This window comes from Salvelinus alpinus, chromosome 2 (assembly GCF_045679555.1).
Source record: "Salvelinus alpinus chromosome 2, SLU_Salpinus.1, whole genome shotgun sequence".
NCBI classification, from domain to species: domain Eukaryota; kingdom Metazoa; phylum Chordata; class Actinopteri; order Salmoniformes; family Salmonidae; genus Salvelinus; species Salvelinus alpinus.
The window spans coordinates 27,437,528-27,458,749 of record NC_092087.1 but is presented as its reverse complement, the minus strand read 5'-3'; the positions used below and the strand labels follow the sequence as shown (position 1 = coordinate 27,458,749).

Below are 21,222 nucleotides of genomic sequence, written 5' to 3'. Positions count from 1 at the left end.
TATCTAGGAGCAACAACGGTTCAGCCACAAAGTGGTAGGTCAAAAAAGCTCACAGAACGGGACCGTCGAGTTCTGAAGCGCGAAGCGTGTAAAAATCTTTGGTCCTCGGTTGCAACCCTCACTACCGAGTTCTAAACAGCCTGGGAGCTTCATAAAATGGGAGCTTCATAAAATGGGTTTCCATGGCCAAGCATCCGCATACAAGCCTAAGATCATCATGTGCAATGCCAAGCGTCGACTGGAGTGGTGTAAAGCTCGCCGCCATTGGACTCTGGACCAGTGCCAACTGTAAAGTTTGGTGGAGGAGGAATAATGGTCTGAGGCTGTTTTTCATGGTTCGGTCTAGGCCCCTTTGTTCCAGTGAAGGGAAATCTTAACGCTACAGCATACAATTACATTCTAGATAATTCTGTGCTTCCAACTTTGCAGCAACAGTTTGGGGAAGGCCCTTTCTTGTTTCAGCATGACAATTACTCCGTGCACAAAGCGAGGTCCATACAGAAATGGTTTGTCGAGATCTGTCTGGAAGAACTTGACTGGCCAGCAATGAGCCCTGACCTCAACCCCATCGAACACCTTTGGGATGAATTGGAACGCTGACTGCAAGCCAGGCCTAATAGCCCAACATCAGTGTCCAACGTCACTAATGCTCTTGTGGCTGAATGGAAGCAAGTCCCTGCAGCAATGTTCCATCATCTAGTGTAAAGCCTTCCCAGAGGAGTGGAGGCTGTTATAGCAGCAAAGGGGGAATGAGATGTTCGACGAGCAGGTGTCCACATACTTTTTGTCATGTAGTGTAGCTACTAGAACTAATGCATTAGCAAACCCGCTACAATCATGAAGAACAGTGTACAGCAAGCAGTTTAGCAGTTACACCGGCAGGCCCCAGTGGCAATAAATTAATAAAACCAAAAGTTTACCTTGACTTGGAAGAGTTCAAGTGTTGGATAGCCATAGCCAGCTAGCTAACATAGCATCCCTCTCTGTTTGTATCGGGTGTTTGAGTAGGCTAATCTAGCTAGCTGCATTTGCTAGCTAAGTAAGTGAAAGTGAGCATTTCGTGCAATTCTAAACAGTTTTCAATGACTTATGCCATGTCAATATGATATCTGAGTGAGAGTAACTAACAAAATCTTTGGTGGGCCACTGGAGAGACAGAGAGGAGAGAAAAAGGAAAGAGAGATTTTAGTTTATGTATGTCCGTTGGGTTTTCCCACAGACTTTAATGCATACCGTGTAAACACACAGGGATTGTCCTTTTGCACAAGAGACCCTACATCCCAGCATTCCCTGGAAAGATATCACATAATATCCCTGGGAAGTCCAAGTGCAGACCGACAACAATTTAATGTTTCAGATTTCAGCCAAGTGCTCTAAGTCCTATTTACCTCTCCACACCACAACATGTACAGATATGAATGCAAAGAATAGCGCTTTGATCTAAGCCCTCACACAGCCAACAAAACACATCTAACAGTAGAGCTATGTGCCAATGCATATACAACAACACGGACCCACTGTGGCTGTAGATTCACCTATAGTCACACAGACAGCGACTCAAATACACATGCGTAAAGACAGTAGTATGGCACCAAACACTCACTTGCACGCACACATACAAACACTTTAGGAAACAAAAAGTGCCCTTTAACACTGGAGTGATAATCAGTGTCTACTCAGTGAATTTGCTTTCTGGCATTATTATAATGTTCCCTGTAGGACAAAAAAGTGTATTATTAAATAATGCTAATGTATTCCTCATGGCCTGAGAACCTGAGAACATTTTTCCTTTTCTTTAGACTTAAGGATTATACAGCAATGCCCTATAATGCGGTGAAAAATCTCCCCAAGTCCAAAGTTAATCTAAACACAGAGAAGTTATGCAATGCAGAACAGCACTTGAGGAACTCAAGCACAAAGCCAAGGACTGATTATTATACCAAAAAGAGAATAAGCACATTATTCAAGTAAATCAGCGATGGAAATCATGCAAATTAATGCAAGGTTTGCATTTGCTGGTTGAAACGATGATTAATAGACAAAAATATTGCATTTTTCACCCAAAGAGAGAGGAGAGTGGATGCAAGGCAAGAGCTGACAAAGATTCATGAACCCTCTGATCCCGCTCTGCCTATATCCATTATGAGGTAAACATATGTTTAAAAGTTATGTCGTGACACACACAACTAAACTTTATACCATCTAAAAAATCCATTTGTCCACATATTGCGGGACACTGTTTTCTTTTTTATTCCTTCTGTTTTTGTGGAAAACAGCTGTTTACTTGGCCTATTGTTGAGGTCACACCCACCTTACTAAAGAGACAAACTGTTGAACTGCTAAATTGAGCACAGAATGTTCTTGTGAGGTGAGACAGCGAGAGAGAGAGAGAGAGAGAGAGAGAGAGAGAGAGAGAGAGAGAGAGAGAGAGAGAGAGAGAGAGAGAGAGAGAGAGAGAGAGAGAGAGAGCTGTGACCTACCTGTGTCCAGACTAAGGTTCAGGATGGTTCAGTCGTTTCCTCTCCTTCAGCCCCAGCTAACAAGCAGTGTCCCTGTTAGGGCCTGTTAAAGGGATAATTGAAGGATACGTCCAGGCACCACAGGCTTCCTGTTGACCAGGGCGAAGGACAACTCAGTTTGTAGAAACACTGCTGAGGCCTTGATGACGTGCTGTCCAAAACGGAATGTAGACATGGTGATGACTGCAGACCTGAAAGAGGGAAGAAGTGTTCAAATAAGGTGAACTGAGGCAAGACCGCTGCAGGGCTGTCTGTTAGGGTTCACTGGGTGTTCAGCAAATCACACTGCAGAAAGTATCTAAGGACAATACAAAGTACCACTTTCCAAAAAATCTACCGTTCATGAAACAGCTTTCAAGGTACAGAAGTCTGACAAACAAGCATGAAATGAGTGTCATCATCTAAAAATTTCAAAACGGTCTCTTCGTATCGAAAAGTCTCAATCGTAACAGAAATGAAAGAATACCCTAGTGTGAGAAACACAGTAATGAGCAATACTGAGATACTAAACCATGCGCTTCACTGGAGCCAATTGCTCATTTTGAAGCTAGTTAAAACAAAAAGGATTGTCACTATTTGCAGCAGTTCGCTTGGTGAAATTGCGTTTGTGAAATGATGAGTCCTCTCATCAGAGTGTGTCACAGATATCAAGAGCACTGCCAAGATGACGTCACATCTGACCAAGCCCTCTCTATCGGCTGTCACAGATATCCCTGCTGGAAAAATCTATTACTGCAAACATAAAATATTTGAAAGTTATCTGTCTATGTTTCTGTAAGTGTCTCGTTCTCTTTTCACTTACTTTTTCTTACCACACTAGAATAATTGTTCTTCTTCTACACAGGAATCCAGGTTTCAATTAGCATTGGCCAGTATTCAATTAGACATGGGGGGAAAAACACAAAATAATATATACTTTACCATGAACACTTGCACTTCCCAACAATGCAGAGTTAAAAAATGAATACAAATACAAATAGTAACAGAATAGGAATAAAATATACAATAATGAAGCTATATGCAGGGAGTACCAGGACCAGATCAATGTGCAGGGGTACGAGGTACTTGAGCTAGATATGAAGAGTTTCACAGACATGTACAATCTAATCACTTGATGATTTACTTTCAGAGAGACAAATAATCATGTTATTTGCAAAATGCAATGTATCCACCACACAGAGAAAAAATGTATACTTTTTTATTTTTGTTATTTAACCTTCATTTAACTAGGCAAGTCGGTTAAGAACAAATTCTTATTTACAATGACGGACTACCCCGGCCAAACCCTAACCCGGACGACGCTGGGCCAATTGTGCGCCGCCCTATGGGACTCCCAATCACGGCCAGTTGTGATACACTCTGGAATCGAACAGCCCTTACATAGCCTGGAGGTGTGTTGGGTCATTGTCCTGTTTAAAAACAAATGATAGAGGGACAAAGCACAAACCAGATGGGATGGTGTATCGCTGCAGAATGCTGTGGTAGCCATGCTGGTCAAGTGTGCCTTGAATTCTAAATAAATCACTGACAGTGTCACCAGCAAAGCACCCCCACACCATCACACATCCTCCTCCATGCTTCACGGTGGGAACAACACATGAGCAGATCATCCGTTCACCTACTCTGCGTCTCACAAAGACACGGCGGTTGGAACCAAAAATCTCAAATTTGGACTCATCAGACCAAAGGACAGATTTCCACCGGTCTAATGTCCATTGCTCATGTTTCTTTGCCCAAGCAAGTCTCTTCTTATTATTGGTGTCCTTGAGTAGTGGTTACTTTGAAGCAATTTAAACATGAAGGCCTGATTCACGCAGTTTCCTCTGAACAGATGAGGTTGAGATGTGTCTGTTACATGAACTCTGTGAAGCATTTATTTGGGCTGCAATTTCTGAGGCTGGTAACTCTAATGAACTTATCCTCTGCAACAGAGGTAACTCTGGGTCTTCCATTCCTGTGGTGGTCCTCATGAGTTTCATCATAGCGCTTGGTGGTTTTTGCGACTGAACTTGAAGAAACTTTCAAAGTTCTTGAAATTTTTCGGATTGACTGACATTCATGTATTTAAGTAATGATGGACTGTGTCACGACTTCCGCAGAAGTTGGTCCCTCTCCTTGTTCGGGCGGCGTTCGAAGTCGCCGACCTTCTAGCCATCGCTGATCCCCTTTCATTTTCCTTTGGTTTTGTCTTGTCTTGTCTTGGTTCCACCTGGTTCCAATCCCATTCATTATATGTTGTGTATTTAACCCTCTGTTCCCCCTCATTGTCCTTGTCGGTGATTGTTTGTTTGTAAGCTATGTGGAAGATATGTTCTGGTGTGCGACGGGTTTTGTACCCACTTGTATTATTTTGTATATTTTGGTTTTCTGAGTTTTTGAGCACTTATTAAACTGCTCCGTTTTATACCAAGTTCGATCTCCTGTGCCTGACTTCCCTGCCACCAGCACGCACCCTTACAGACTGTCGCTTCTCTTTGCTTATTTGAGCTGTTCTTGCCATAATATAGACTTGGTCTTTTACCAAATAGGGCTATATTCTGTATACCACCCCTACCATGTCACAACACAACTGATTGGTTCAAACACATTAAGAAGGAAAGAAATTCCACAAATTAACAAGGCACACCTGTTAACTGAAATGCAAACCTCATGAAGCTGGTTGAGAGAATGCCAAGAGTGTGGAAAGCTGTCATCAAGGCAAAGGGTGGCTACTTTGAAGAATCTCAAATATAAAATATATTTTGATTTGTTTAACACTTTTTGGGTTATTACATGATTCTATACGTGTTATTTCATAGTTTTGATGTCTTCATTATGTAGAAAATAGCAAAAATAAAGAAAAACCCTGGAATGAGTAGGTGTCCAAACTTTTGACTCATACTGTATATACTGTATATTATTTTTTATATTGATGTCACAAATGTATCATTTGTACAGTTCTTAATTAAGCATGTAGTTCGTTGTTTGTTACATTTGACTGTGTAAAACCTATCAGTACTACTTATATCTCCGAGAGTGTGGTGGATACATTGCAGACTGCAAAATAACATGATTATTATATATTATTCAATACAATATTATGAGATCTGTATGTAAAACATTTAAAGTTTTTGTCATTTAGCACATGCTCCTCTCCAGAGCAACTTGCATTCATCTTAAGATAGCTAGGTGAGACAACCACATATCACAGTCAAATATACAGGATATAAACCTTCCATTCCAGCTAAACAACGGATATATAGGATTTTATTTAAAAAAAATCTAAAACCTATTAACTACAAATATGAGAACAGTTATATTATACACGCTCATGAAAGTAGCCATAAGCAATCATTTCTGATGAAAAACAAACATAAAAAAATTGGTGTATATAGCATTTTGGAAATAAACTCTTCAAATGTACATAAAGGAAGGGTAAAGTGACTAGGCATGAGGATTGTAATAGCCTTGGTTATAGTTAAATATAAGATCCTTATATTTGTAGGTTCTTTTCAATGTGTGACCACATTTAGTAACATAAATGCCAAGTAACAAACGACATGCAACTGAATGCTAAGTAGCCATGTTCCCAACTTCCCTTATGCTCTTGCGCAGGTATTCCCAAACTGGGGTACGTCGGGGGTACGCCAAATAAAAATGTGATTCACATTTTTTTTTAATTAAACATAAAATCCAACGGGACTATACATGTGGGTGAGGTTTTTGTCTCACCTGAGTAGCCCCGTTTCACTGCCAAAAATAAAATTAAACCATCTAGTGTTCAGCGAAATAAGAACACGTCAAATACAGGTAGCCTAGTCAAATAATGAACCGTTACTCTCTCGTGGGAATTCCACTAACGGTCCGTATGTAGCCAAACGTAGCTGCAGCTCATTCCGTTTGCTCAAAATTGTATTAATTGTTTAAAAAAGGCCCCCGTCCATAGAGACACATACCAGCTCTACTGGTAGTACTGCTACAACCAGCAGTACTACACCTGCATCTGTCGACAACACAAGTTGTTCTGTTTCCACAAGCACATCCAATGCTAGCATCAGTAATTCTACATTTGTTGTTAGCCCACCAAGCATGAACACTTGACAGTTGTGAATCTGATGCAGCCGAAGAGCTACTGTCCCCTTACCCGGGAAAGCACCGAACAACAGACAGGGATGTTGAACTATCGAAGAGGCGCAAATATGATGAGAACTACAGTCGTGGCCAAAAGTTTTGAGAATGACACAAATATTAATTTCCACAAAGTTTGCTGCTTCAGTGTCTTTAGATACTGAAGATTTTAGATTTTAGATTTTTTTAGATTTTCAGATGTTACTATGGAATTCTGAAGTATAATTACAAGCATTTCATAAGTGTCAAAGGCTATTATTGACAATTACATGAAGTTGAAGCAAGAGTCAATATTTGCAGTGTTGACCCTTCTTTTTCAAGACCTCTGCAATCAGCCCTGGCATGCTGTCAATTAACTTCTGGGCCACATCCTGACTGATGGCAGCCCATTCTTGCATAATCAATGCTTGGAGTTTGTCAGAATTTGTGGGTTTTGTTTGTCCACCCGCCCCTTGAGGATTGACCACAAGTTCTCAATGGGATTAAGGTCTGGGGAGTTTCCTGGCCATGGACCCAAAATATTGATGCTTTGTTCCCCGAGCCACTTAGTTATCACTTTTGCCTTATGGCAAGATGCTCCATCATGCTGGAAAAGGCATTGTTCGTCACCAAACTGTTCCTGGATGGTTGGGAGAAGTTGCTCTCTGAGAATTTGTTGGTACCATTCTTTATTCGTGGCTGTGTTCTTAGGCAAACTTGTGAGTGAGCCCACTCCCTTGGCTGAGAAGCAACCCCACACATGAATGGTCTCAGGATACTTTACTGTTGACATGACACAGGACTGATGGTAGCGCTCACCTTGTCTTCTCCGGACAAGCTTTTTTCCGGATGCCCCAAACAACCGGAAAGGGGATTCATCAGAGAAAATGACTTTACCTCAGTCCTCAGCAGTCCAATCCCTGTACCTGTTGCAGAATATCAGTCTGTCCCTGATGTTTTTCCTGGAGAGAAGTGGCTTCTTTGCTCCCTCAATCAGCATGACAGAGTGATCTCCAGCCTTGTCCTCATCAACACTAACACCTGTGTTAACGAGAGAATCACTGACATGATGTCAGCTGGTCCTTTTGTGGCAGGGTTGAAATGCAGTGGAAATGTTTTTGGGGGATTCAGTTCATTTGCATGGCAAAGAGGGACTTTGCAATTAATTGCAATTCATCTGATCACTCTTCATACCATTCTGGAGTATATGCAAATTGAAATCATACAAACTGAGGCAGCAGACTTTGTGAAAATTCATATTTGTGTCAGTCTCAAAACCTTTGGCCACGACTATACATTGATTTGGGGTTCACTTATATTGGGAGTAGTGCCTTTCCTCAGCCACAGTGTGGTATATGTGCAAAAGTACTATCTATCTCTCAACTCGATGAAACCTTCACTCTTGCACAGAAATTTAGAAACAAAACATGCCAATTTGAAAAATAAGGCCCAGGAGTTTTTGGAGTGAGAATTAAGACGACTTTTGAGTAGTAAGACATGTATAAAAGCAACAGATACCATTAATACGAAGGGACTCAAAGCAAGTTATATGGTGAGCTACCAAGTGGCTAGGACAGGCAAGCCCCATACTATTGTGAAAGACTTAATTATTCCTGCTGTCGCGGATATGGCTGGGACCATGCTGGGGGAAAAGGCCCAAAAAATCTATACAGACAATGTCTTCATCAAACAACATCATTTCACAACGCATCAGTGACATGGCAGGAGATGTTTTGAAACAATTACTCCTTCGCATACAAGCCAGTGAATTATATGCGTTACAGCTGGATGAGTCAACAGACGTGGCGGGTCTGGCACAGCTCCTGGTATACATCCTCTTCTGCAAACCACTGGAAACCAGGACAACAGGAGAGGATATTTTTAAAGTACTGGACAGCTTTGTGACATCAAATTGACTTTGGTGGTCAAGATGTGTTGGTACCTGTACTGATGGTGCAAAAGCCATGACAGGGAGACATAGTGGAGTGGTAACGCGATTGCAAGCAGTTGCTCCCAATGCTGCTTGGGTACACTGCAGCATCCACCGAGAGGCTCTTGCTTAGAGTTTTCTTTACTGACCATAATTTTCAATTGTCTGACCGCTTGCATGATGACGAGGTTCTCACACGACTGGACTATCTGAGTGATGTTTTTTCTCGCCTGAATGATCTGAATCTAGGATTACAGGGACTCTCCGCAACTATATTCAATGTGCGGGACAAAATTGAGGCTATGATTAAGAAGTTGGAGCTCTTCTGAGTCTGCATTAACAAGGACAACACACAGGTCTTTCCATCATTGTATGCTTTTTTGCGTGCAAATAAACTCAAGCTTACGGACAATGTCAAATGTGACATAGCGAAGCACCTGAGTGAGTTGGGTGCGCAATTACGCAGATACTTTCCCAAAACTGATGACACAAACAACTGGATTTGTTATCCCCTTCATGCCCTGCCTCCAGTCCACTTACCGATATCTGAACAAAAGAGACTCATCGAATTTGCAACAAGCGTTTCTATGAAAATTGAATTTAATCAGAAGCTACTGCCAGATTTCTGGATTGGGCTGCGCTCAGAGTATCCTGCCTTGGCAAATTGCGCTGTTAAGATACTTACCTTAGAGATCCTTGTTATTCTCTATGTTTGGTTAGGTCAAGGTGTGATTTGGGTGGGCATTCTATGTTCTCTATTTCTTTGTGTTTGGACGAGTGTGGTTCCCAATCAGAGGCAGCTGTCTTTCATTGTCTCTGATTGGGGATCATACTTAGGCAGCCCTTTTTCCCTCCTTCGGTGTGGGATCTTGTCTTTGTTTGAGTGCATGTAGTTTGCACGACAAAGCGTTTCGTTTGTTGTATTGTTTATTGTTTTTCTTGCTGGAACATTTAAATAAAAGAATGTACGCCTACCACCCTGCACCTTGGTCTCCTTCCGACGACAAACGTTACAGTGGTGATCCTAACTGACCTAAGACAGGGAATTTTTACTAGGATTAAATGTCAGAAATTGTGAAAAACTGAGTTTAAATGTATTTGGCTAAGGTGTATGTGAACTTCCGACTTCAACTGTATGTGCATCCTTTCAAGCACACCCTTCTCATTAACCTGTGGTGAATTATTCACAATTTTCGATTAACAAATAAGGTTTTATATGTAAGATGGCTAAATAAAGAGCAAAATTATTGATCATTATTATGTGTGCCCTGGTCATATAAGAGCTCTTTGTTACTTCCCACGAGCCGGGTTGTGACAAAAACTCACACTCATTCTTATGTTTAATAAATGTATCGTATAGTGCGTGTGTTTGGCAGGATTACAATGAAGTCAAAAAAACAATATTTGAGAGTTCACTGACCCTGGTGTTAGAGCAGATACGCAGCTGGAGGTTGAATGTTTGAAGGATTAACCCATTCATCACCCATCTTTAATAAAATATTGCCCAATCGTTTATCAACGGTATGTTTACATTCAAACTCTGTATACTGTTATTACATAATGTATCTATCAAGGGGACAGTTTACAATCACAACTGAACCTTTACTGTGAGCATGACCCATAAAGTAACTTCTTATCTTCTCAAAACTATACCTGTAACTATGTTAAACACCACAGTTAAATTTAACTGTTCTGTCTTTGGCTAGCCAACAAGCACGCTCATAAACAGAATAAACAACATTCAATGTATCTTTTAACCATGTTCTTTTTTTCCCTTCTTTTTTTATTTTAGAGAAGTGATCATTCTTTCAAAGTTTTACAGGTCCAGTCTCCCTACTGGCTTTCTCAATCGTCCTGAACATGTGACGTTAGTCCCTATTCCTGTTTTTGGAAGAGTCACATCCCTGTGAGGAGAAACAGTTTGTGTCTCCCCTGACTCACCAGACACCTCAGAGGTCAGGGGCACATTCTTTGTGATCTGGTCTGGTGTCCTTGTGCTTGGCACTAACTGTAGATGGTGCCCTTTCCTTCTGAACTGCCCCCCTTGGGCAGTTTCCACCCGGTATGACTGTGGGGTGGAGCTGGGGCCTTGAACAACAGCTGGTGTCATCCAGTGTTTTTGTACATCAAGTTTCATGAGCACTGTGTCCCCAGGGCTGTGATGGAAGGTTTCTGACTCCATTCATGCGGTCGTAGTAAAACGCCGGCTTCCGTTTTGCAGCAGCGTCTGCCTGTCTGACCTCCTGGTCAGGCCAGTTTGGTTTCAGATTCTCTTCAAATGAAGGGAGGGTTGTCCTGATGCTTCTCCCCATCAGTAGTTCAGCCGGGCTGAACCCTGTCGATGTTGAGGGAGTGGCTTTGTACGTCAGCAGCGCGAGCAGAGGGTCTGTCTGCTTGAGCATCCACTTGGCTGTCTGTACAGCTGTCTCCACATGTCCATTACTCTGTGGGAAGTGGGGCCGCTTGTCAAATGTATGAAGTAATACTCCTTACTGAGTTATTTTAGCTCTGTACTTGCCAACTAGGGGCCATTATCGCTAACCATGCTGTTGAACTGGGGGCCATTATCGCTAACTATGCTGTTGAACTGGGGGCCATTATCGCGACTGGTTTCCAGTCCTCACCATGCTGTTGAAGGACGCCTCTACTCCGCAGCTGCTGGCATCAGTTAACATTGCTGTGGGCTTCCTGGAATCATATTAAGTTAACACAGGAGCAGTGGTTAGTGAGTGTTTAAGTCTCTGAAATGCTGCCTCCTGTGTGTGTCCCCAGGCCCACTCTACATTTGTTTTGAGGAGCTCGTAGAGCGGCTGTCCCACAGTAGATAGCACCGGAATGTATTTCCCCACATACTGTACCATCCTGAGGAAACGCTTCAGCTAGCATATGGTCTGGGGCTGGGGGAAGTTGCTTATCCCCATGACCTTTTCCAGGTCTGGCCTGATTCTGTTATGTCAATGATGTGCCCCAGGAAGAAAAGCTGGCTTTGTTTGAACTTACACTTGTCGTTGTTGAGCCCCGTCGCGGACCAGGATGTCTTGCTCCCAGACAGACTAAATAACTTCTTTGCTCGCTTTGAGGACAATACAGTGCCACTGACACGGCCCGCTACCAAAACCTGCGGACTCTCCTTCACTGCAGCCGACGTGAGTAAAACATTTAAACGTGTTAACCCTCGCAAGGCTGCAGGCCCAGACGGCATCCCCAGCCGCGTCATCAGAGCATGCGCAGACCAGCTGGCTGGTGTGTTTACGGACATATTCAATCAATCCTTATCCCAGTCTGCTATTCCCACATGCTTCAAGAGGGCCACCATTGTTCCTGTTCCCAAGAAAGCTAAGGTAACTGAGCTAAACGACTACCACCCTGTAGCACTCACTTCCGTCATCATGAAGTGCTTTGAGAGACTAGTCAAGGACCATATCACCTCCACCCTACCTAACACCCTAGACCCACTCCAAATTGCTTACCGCCCCAATAGGTCCACAGACGACGCAATCGCAACCACACTGCACACTGCCCTAACCCATCTGGACAAGAGGAATACCTATGTGAGAATGCTGTTCATCGACTACAGCTCAGCATTTAACACCATAGTACCCTCCAAACTCGTCATCAAGCTCGAGACCCTGGGTCTCGACCCCGCCCTGTGCAACTGGGTCCTGGACTTCCTGACGGGCCGCCCCCAGGTGGTGAAGGTAGGTAACAACATCTCCACCCCGCTGATCCTCAACACTGGGTCCCCACAAGGGTGCGTTCTGAGCCCTCTCCTGTACTCCCTGTTCACCCACGACTGCGTGGCCATGCACGCTTCCAACTCAATCATCAAGTTTGCGGACGACACTACAGTGGTAGGCTTGATTACCAACAACGACGAGACGGCCTACAGGGAGGAGGTGAGAGCCCTCGGAGTGTGGTGTCAGGAAAATAACCTCACACTCAACATCAACAAAACAAAGGAGATGATTGTGGACTTCTGGAAACAGCAGAGGGAGCACCCCCCTATCCACATCGACGGGACAGTAGTGGAGAGGGTAGTAAGTTTTAAGTTCCTCGACGTACACATCACGGACAAACTGAATTGGTCCACCCACACAGACAGCGTTGTGAAGAAGGCGCAGCAGCGCCTCTTCAACCTCAGGAGGCAGAAGAAATTTGGCTTGTCACCAAAAGCACTCACAAACTTCTACAGATGCACAATCGAGAGCATCCTGTCGGGCTGTATCACCGCCTGGTACGGCAACTGCTCCGCCCACAAACGTAAGGCTCTCCAGAGGGTAGTGAGGTCTGCACAACGCATCACTGGGGGCAAACTACCTCCCCTCCAGGATACCTACACCACCCGATGTCACAGGAAGGCCATAAAGATCATCAAGGACAACAACCACCCGAGCCACTGCCTGTTCACCCCGATATCATCCAGAAGACAAGGTCAGTACAGGTGCATCAAAGCAGGGACCGAGAGACTGAAAAACAGCTTCTATCTCAAGGCCATCAGACTGTTAAACAGCCACCACTAACCTTGAGTGGCTGCTGCCAACATACTGACTCAACTCCAGCTCACTTTAATAATGGAAATTGATGGAAATTGATCAAAAATGTATCACTAGCCACTTTAAACAATGCCACTTAATATAATGTATATTTATATATTGTACTCTATATCATCTACTGCATCTTGCCATCTTTATGTAATACATGTATCACTAGCCACTTTAAACTATGCCACTTTTATGCTTACATACCCTACATTACTCATCTCATATGTATATACTGTACTCGATACCATCTACTGCATCTTGCCTATGCCGTTCTGTACCATCACTCATTCATATATCTTTATGTACATATTATTTATCCCTTTACACTTGTGTGTATAAGGTAGTAGTTGTGGAATTGTTAGGTTAGATTACTCGTTGGTTATTACTGCATTGTCGGAACTAGAAGCACAAGCATTTAGCTACACTCGCATTAACATCTGCTAACCATGTGTATGTGACAAATAAAAATTGATTTGATTTGATTTGAGCTTGAGGCCTGTTGCAACAACGACTGAGCACGTTTCCCAGGCACTTGTCATGTTTCTGCTCAGAGTTGGCATAGATCAGTACATCGTCCATGTACAGTGGGGCAAAAAAGTATTTAGTCAGCCACCAATTGTGCAAGTTCTCCCACTTAAAAAGATGAAAGAGGCCTGTAATACACTTCAACTATGACAGACAAAATGAGAAAAAAAAATCCAGAAAATCACATTGTAGGATTTTTAATGAATTTATTTGCAAATTATGGTGGAAAATAAGTATTTGGTCACCTACAAACAAGCAAGATTTCTGGCTCTCACAAACCTGTAACTTCTTCTTTAGGAGGCTCCTCTGTCCTCCACTCGTTACCTGTATTAATGGCACCTGTTTGAACTTGTTATCAGCATAAAAGACACCTGTCCACAACCTCAAACAGTCACACTCCAAACTCCACTATGGCCAAGACCAAAGAGCTGTCAAAGGACACCCGAAACAAAATTGTAGACCTGCACCAGGCTGGGAAGACTGAATCTGCAATAGGTAAGCAGCTTGGTTTGAAGAAATGAACTGTGGGAGCAATTATTAGGAAATGGAAGACATACAAGACCACTGATAATATCCCTCGATCTGGGGCTCCACGCAAGATCTCACCCCGTGGGGTCAAAATGATCACAAGAACGGTGAGCAAAAATCCCAGAACCACACGGGGAGAGCTGGGACCAAAGTAACAAAGCCTACCATCAGTAACACACTACGCCGCCAGGGACTCAAATCCTGCAGTGCCAGACGTGTCCCCCTGCTTAAGCCAGTACATGTCCAGGCCCGTCTGAAGTTTGCTAGAGAGCATTTGGATGATCCAGAAGAAGATTGGGAGAATGTCATATGGTCAGATGAAAACAAAATATAACTTTTTGGTAAAAACTCAACTCGTCGTGTTTGGAGGACAAAGAATGCTGAGTTGCATCCAAAGAACACCATACCTACTGTGAAGCATGGGGGTGGAAACATCGTGCTTTGGGGCTGTTTTTCTGCAAAGGGACCAGGACGACTGATCCGTGTAAAGGACAGAATGAATGGGGCCATGTATCGTGAGATTTTGAGTGAAAACCTCCTTCCATCAGCAAGGGCATTGAAGATGAAACGTGGCTGGGTCTTTCAGCATGACAATGATCCCAAACACACCGCCCGGGCAACGAAGGAGTGGCTTCGTAAGAAGCATTTCAAGGTCCTGGAGTGGCCTAGCCAGTCTCCAGATCTCAACCCCATAGAAAATCTTTGGAGGGAGTTGAAAGTCCGTGTTGCCCGGCAACAGCCCCAAAACATCACTGCTCTAGAGGAGATCTGCATGGAGGAATGGGCCAAAATACCAGCAACAGTGTGTGAAAACCTTGTGAAGACTTACAGAAAACGTTTGACCTCTGTCATTGCCAACAAAGGGTATATAACAAAGTATTGAGATAAACTTTTGTTATTGACCAAATACTTATTTTCCACCATAATTTGCAAATAAATTCATAAAAAATCGAACAATGTGATTTTCTGGATTTTTTTTCTCATTTTGTCTGTCATAGTTGAAGTGTACCTATGATGAAAATTACAGGCCTCTCTCATCTTTTTAAGTGGGAGAACTTGCACAATTGGTGGCTGACTAAATACTTTTTTGCCCCACTGTATATAGCCACACCCTCGAGCCATGAAGAGTTTCCGTCATTTTCCTTTGAAAAATCATGGGGGCACTGGATATCCCAAATGGGAGAAGTTTGAAACAGTATCTCCCAAAAGGGGTGAGTAGTCAGTCAGAAAGTAGTCAGCTTGCTACTCTCCTCATGAAGAAGGATTTGGTAGAACCCACTAGTTGCATCTAACGAGGTGGACACTTCGGCTCCTGACAGTTTTGACACGATTTCCTTCTTTTCACTACTATGTTCAGTGGTTTTAGATCGACACAGATTGGTATGTTGTCATTTGGCTTTAGCACTGGCAACATAGCAGCACACCATTCTGTCGACTCTATTACTTTTACCGCTATGTCCTCATTTTCCATGCAATTTAGCTCCCTTTTCACTTTAACCATTAGCGGCACTCGCCTGTCTGCATGTACTGCGTATAGCTGGGCATACTCTTTTAAGACTATTTTCACTGGTTCAGTTTTTAGCTTCCCGCAGGACCCAAAAACATCACTGACCTCATTTATGCGTTTAACCAGGCCCATATCTACAGCAGTTACACGGCTAAGCAGATTCTTGACACCCCCTCCTGGTATCACATACACAAGGAAACTGTACTGTTGTCCCTTGTAACTAGTGTTAGCCTGAAACTGACCTAGACACTTTAACTCGGCCACTGGGCTGCAATTTTCTCCTCAGTGAGAGTTGGTTAAAAGTCTCTTCACTAATAATGCTTGCGTCTGCGTCTGTGTCTATTTTAATGCTTGTAGGGGTGCCCCCTATGTTGAGCAGTGCAGTCCAGTTTTTCTCACTAGCCTCCTTGCTAACTGAGCCCAGAACATGGACTTGATCTCTCTCTTCTGTGATGTCACAGATTGTGGTTTGCTTTTACACACACATTCCCAATGTCCTTTCTTATTTTAGTTGTTGCAAGTGCTTTTGAACGCTGAGCATTTTCCCAGTTAGCATGTCTGCTTTTATCACATCTTTCACAGTTCCTTGCATTGTGGCTTGTTTTAGTGCCACCAAATCCTTGACTCAAGACCCTTTTCTCCCCATAGCCTGCTCTCGTTCTATCGGAGATGCTACTAGCTACATACTGTATTAGCCCGTGCTGCGGTTCCCCCATCTGCAAGCTAATCTGCTCAGCAACATCCCCCGACTGCCGCACTTTTTGAATAGCCTGTGCTAACGTCAATGTCGGCATCAACTGTAACTTTTGAGAGAATTCTTTGTCTGTGCCCACTACTAAACGGTCTCAGATATGTTCTTCCCTTTTAGCACCGAAATCACAGTTCTCAGATAGCTCATAAGGAGCTCTGATGTACAGTACATTCTGCCTTTTCTCTCTCTCTTTGGCTGCGTTGGTAAAAACATGCACACTCGTTAATGAGATTCCGTTGTGGAATGAAGTAGTTGTCATACTTTCCCAACACTATTTCAAAGTTTGTTTCATCCTCCTCCTGAGCGAATTCAAATGAGCTGAGTATTTTCTCTGCCTCACTGCCCATTTCGTAGATTAGCGAACTGACCTGGACGACCCCATCATCTTTGTCCAGTTTTGTCGCTGTCCTGAAACGACAGAATCTCTGTCTCCACTCCAGCCATTCTGCGGGGCTTTCGAACTTGAATTGCTTTGGCGGGTTTAACTTTTTTGTCGCCCTCGTCGTTAGATTTGATGGTCGGCTACACAAAGTCTACTTCAGACACCATGTGATGGCCTTGGTTATAGTTAAATATAATATACTTTTATTTGTAGGTTATTTTCAATGTGTTAAGTAGTCATGTTCTCAACTGCACTCATGCTCTAGCGCAGTGGTTCCCAACCTTTTTCGGTTACTGTACCACTAACTGAATTTTGCTCTGCGGCTATGGAACCCTGACCTGTTCACTGTGATTACTTTTATTTTGATGCTGGTCATTTATGAACATTTGAACATCTTGGCCATGTTCTGCTATAATCTCCACCCGGCACAGCCAGAAGAGGACTGGCCACCCCTCATAGCCTGGTTCCTCTCTAGGTTTCTTCCTAGGTTTTGGCCTTTCTAGGGAGTTTTTCCTAGCCACCGTGCTTCTACACCTGCATTGCTTGCTGTTTGAGGTTTTAGGCTGGGTTTCTGTACAGCACTTTGATATATCAGCTGATGTAAGAAGGGCTACATAAATACATTTGATTTGATTTGATTTAAAAGTTTTACTCACATCGGTCATGGAGAGCGAGATCACACAGTCATTCCGAACAACAGGGGCTTTCATGCAAGACTCTGCATTGTTTTCCTCAAAGTGAACATAAAAAGCATTCGTATAGTCACTGTGGGGAAGATGTCATCTATGCACTTATTGATGAAGCCCGTGACTGATGTGGTAAACTACTCAATATTATCGGATGAGTCCCAGGACATTTACCAGTCTGTACTAGCAAAACAGTCTTGTAGCCTCGTGTTTGCTTTATCAGACCATCAGACCACTTCTGTATTGAGCGCGTCACTGGTACTTCTTGTTTGGGCTTTTGTTTGTAAACAGGAAGCAGGAGGATAGAGTCATGGTATGATTTGCCGAAAAAGAGGTTGAGGGCCTAGTATGTTGTTCTGTGGGTAGAATAATAGTGGTCTAGAGTTTTAGCGTCCCTAGTGGCGCAGGAGACGTGTAGGTAGAAGTGAGGTAGAAACGCAGAAACGCTGCCTCTGGGTGCGTGGTTTCCTGTTTGTTTATGGCCCAATACAGTTTGTTGAGTGACAAAGTGGTGTTGGCTTGTGGAGGGATGTAGACAGCTGTGATAATAATTACAGATAAGGACTCTCTTTGTAGGTAAAAAAAAGTCTGCAGCTTACCATGAGGTATTCCATATCAGGGAGCAAAAGCTCGAGATTTCCTTCACACTGGAAGCAGTGCACCAGTTGTTGTTTATGAAGAGGCACACCTCTCCAACTTTGGAATTGCCTGAGGCTGCGGTCAACTGATCATGCCGCTGCATGGAGAAACCACTGAGTACTATGTTCATAGATTGAGCCAGCCAAGTTTCTGCAAGGCATATAATATTGCAGTTTTTGAAGTCTCTCTAATAGCAGACTCTCGAACGAAGCTCATCCATCTTATTCTCGAGTAACTGGAGGGGATTGCAACTCTCTCTAAACTATAACTAGGGCCCAGTTATAGTTTCCTGTTTAGACCAGTATGTCAAAATCCTTGGTACACACAGCTGGCTACATACTGTGCTGTGGTATATTCTGCACCAATGGCCTACCTACACAAGTGCATGACTTTGAGGCTGAAAATGAAATTCAAAAGCACAGAGTGTGTAAAATTACCAGAGTAAAAAATAAACAAAAAATCCTCTAGGATGCATCCCTCTCTAAAAACGTTCTAACGTGACCGCTCAATTTAATTACACCTAATGACTGTGAGAAGATCCACTTTTGAAATGTGTGAATTACTTATTGTAATGAGGTTAAATGAGGCCTAAGCGATTACACGGGCCTGTCTCCGAGGGCTCTGTGGCCCAACAGAGGCTGCATGGGAGAGGAGACTAAGGAGACGGGCTGAGGCCTGGAGATAATCACGCCGTGTTTCTCTCTCTCAGCGTCTCCGTCACACTCTCTCCGTTTCCGCACTCTCTGAACTGCAACATGGTGCCTTTGGTACAGTAAGCACACATAGAGAGGAGAGAAGCAAAAGAGAGATGGAACTTGAGAAAGAGAAAGAGAGAAGCTGAGCCCTGGGTGGATTTGGAACTGGTCCCAGCAGATACATTCACACACAAGCTCACCAGCTGTCTCCTGCATTAATATTCCAAATGGACTCCAACAATTCCACAACTAAAAATTTGAATGAAGAATTGAGTTTATTGCACACAGCGATGACCCAATTAACATTAGCTTTCGACCATTTTCATCAAAGTTATTTGAAAATGCTATAGCCCTTTAAGTTTGGCAATATTGAAACCACTGTGTGTGTGTGTGTGTGTGTGTGTGTGTGTGTGTGTGTGTGTGTGTGTGTGTGTGTGTGTGTGTGTGTGTGTGTGTGTGTGTGTGTGTGTGTGTGTGTGTGTGTGTGTGTGTGTGTGTGTGTGTCAGTGGAGGCTCCTCAGAGGAGGAAGGAAATTCACTGAGTGAATTTCTGAAAAAGTTTAATAGTGTAACATTAAAATAGTTGTCAGTTTTATATAAAACTACACTAAATATATTCACGTCACCAAATAATGGATTCATACTCACTGCTTTGCACTGAAGGTCTATAGGTAGCCTCAAATAGTGTAGCCGGGGGACAGCTATTTTTCACCCTCTGGGTACATTGACTTATATACAAAACCTACAGTAGGAGGAGGCTCATGGTTCCCACCCCCTTCCATAGACTTACACAGTAATTATGACAACTTCCGGAGGATGTCCTCTAACCTACAGTATTAGAGCTTGTGCAGCATGAACTGACATCTTGTCCATCCAATCAAATGATCAGAAATTGAATAAGCTACGGCTAGCAAGCACTGCAGCGCATAAAGGGCCGGGTCAGTAGGCAGGTTGGTAGTCATTTAAGAACATTAAGGTAACCTGCCTAAATGACTACTGACCCGTAGCACTCACGTTTGTAGCCATGAAGTACCTTGAAAAGCTGGTCATGGCTCACATCAACACCATCATCCCAGAAACCTTAGAACCACTCCAATTTGCATACCGCCCAAACAGATCCACAGATGATGCCTTCTCTATTGCACTCCACACTGCCCTTTCCCACCTGGAAAGAAGGAACACCTACAGTGGGGAGAACAAGTATTTGATACACTGCCGATTTTGCAGGTTTTCCTACTTACAAAGCATGTAGAGGTCTGTAATTTTTATCACAGGTACACTTCAACTGTGAGAGACAGAATCTAAAACAAAAATCCAGAAAATCACATTGTATGATTTTTAAGTAATTAATTTGCATTTTATTGCATGACATAAGTATTTGATACATCAGAAAAGCAGAACTTAATATTTGGGACAGAAACCTTTGTTTGCAATTACAGAGATCATATGTTTCTTGTAGTTCTTGACCAGGTTTGCACACACTGCAGCAGGGATTTTGGCCCACTCCTCCATACAGACCTTCTCCAGATCCTTCAGGTTTCGGGGCTGTCGCTGGGCAATACGGACTTTCAGCTCCCTCCAAAGATTTTCTATTGGGTTCAGGTCTGGAGACTGGCTAGGCCACTCCAGGACCTTGAGATGCTTCTTACGGAGCCACTCCTTAGTTGCCCTGGCTGTGTGTTTCGGGTCGTTGTCATGCTGGAAGACCCAGCCACGACCTATCTTCAATGCTCTTACTGAGGGAAGGAGGTTGTTGGCCAAGATCTCGCGATGCATGGCCCCATCCATCCTCCCCTCAATACGGTGCAGTCATCCTGTCCCCTTTGCAGAAAAGCATCCCCAAAGAATGATGTTTCCACCTCCAAGCTTCACGGTTAGGATGGTGTTCTTGGGGTTGTACTAATCCTTCTTCTTCCTCCAAACACGGCGAGCGGAGTTTAGACCAAAAAGCTCTATTTTTGTCTCATCAGACCACATGACCTTCTCCAATTCCTCCTCTGGATCATCCAGATGGTCATTGGCAAACTTCAGACGGGCCTGGACATGCGCTGGCTTGAATAGGGGGACCTTGCGTGCGCTGCAGGATTTTAATCCATGACGGCGTAGTGTGTTACTAATGGTTTTCTTTGAGACTGTGGTCCCAGCTCTCTTCAGGTCATTAACCAGGTCCTGCCGTGTAGTTCTGGGCTGATCCCTCACCTTCCTCATGATCATTGATGCCCCACGAGGTGAGATCTTGCATGGAGCCCCAGACCGAGGGTGATTGACCGTCATCTTGAACTTCTTCCATTTTCTAATAATTGCGCCAACAGTTGTTGCCTTCTCACCAAGCTGCTTACCTATTGTCCTGTAGCCCATCCCAGCCTTGTGCAGGTCTACAATTTTATCCCTGATGTCCTTACACAGCTCTCTGGTCTTGGCCATTGTGGAGAG

General features: G+C 43.5%; 1 protein-coding gene across 3 annotated transcripts in view; it reads right to left on the bottom strand.

Annotated features, from left to right (window-relative positions):
- The window catches only part of LOC139557661 (bis(5'-adenosyl)-triphosphatase-like), a 341,590-nt gene that overhangs the window by 213,094 nt on the left and 107,274 nt on the right, over nucleotides 1-21,222 (bottom strand). For all 3 annotated transcript variants that reach the window (XM_071372762.1, XM_071372748.1, XM_071372754.1), the window contains one exon: nucleotides 2,589-2,710. In XM_071372762.1, coding sequence (XP_071228863.1) covers nucleotides 2,589-2,694 — 106 coding nt within the window. In that variant the 5' untranslated portion in view covers nucleotides 2,695-2,710. The remainder of the gene's footprint in view (nucleotides 1-2,588; nucleotides 2,711-21,222) is intronic.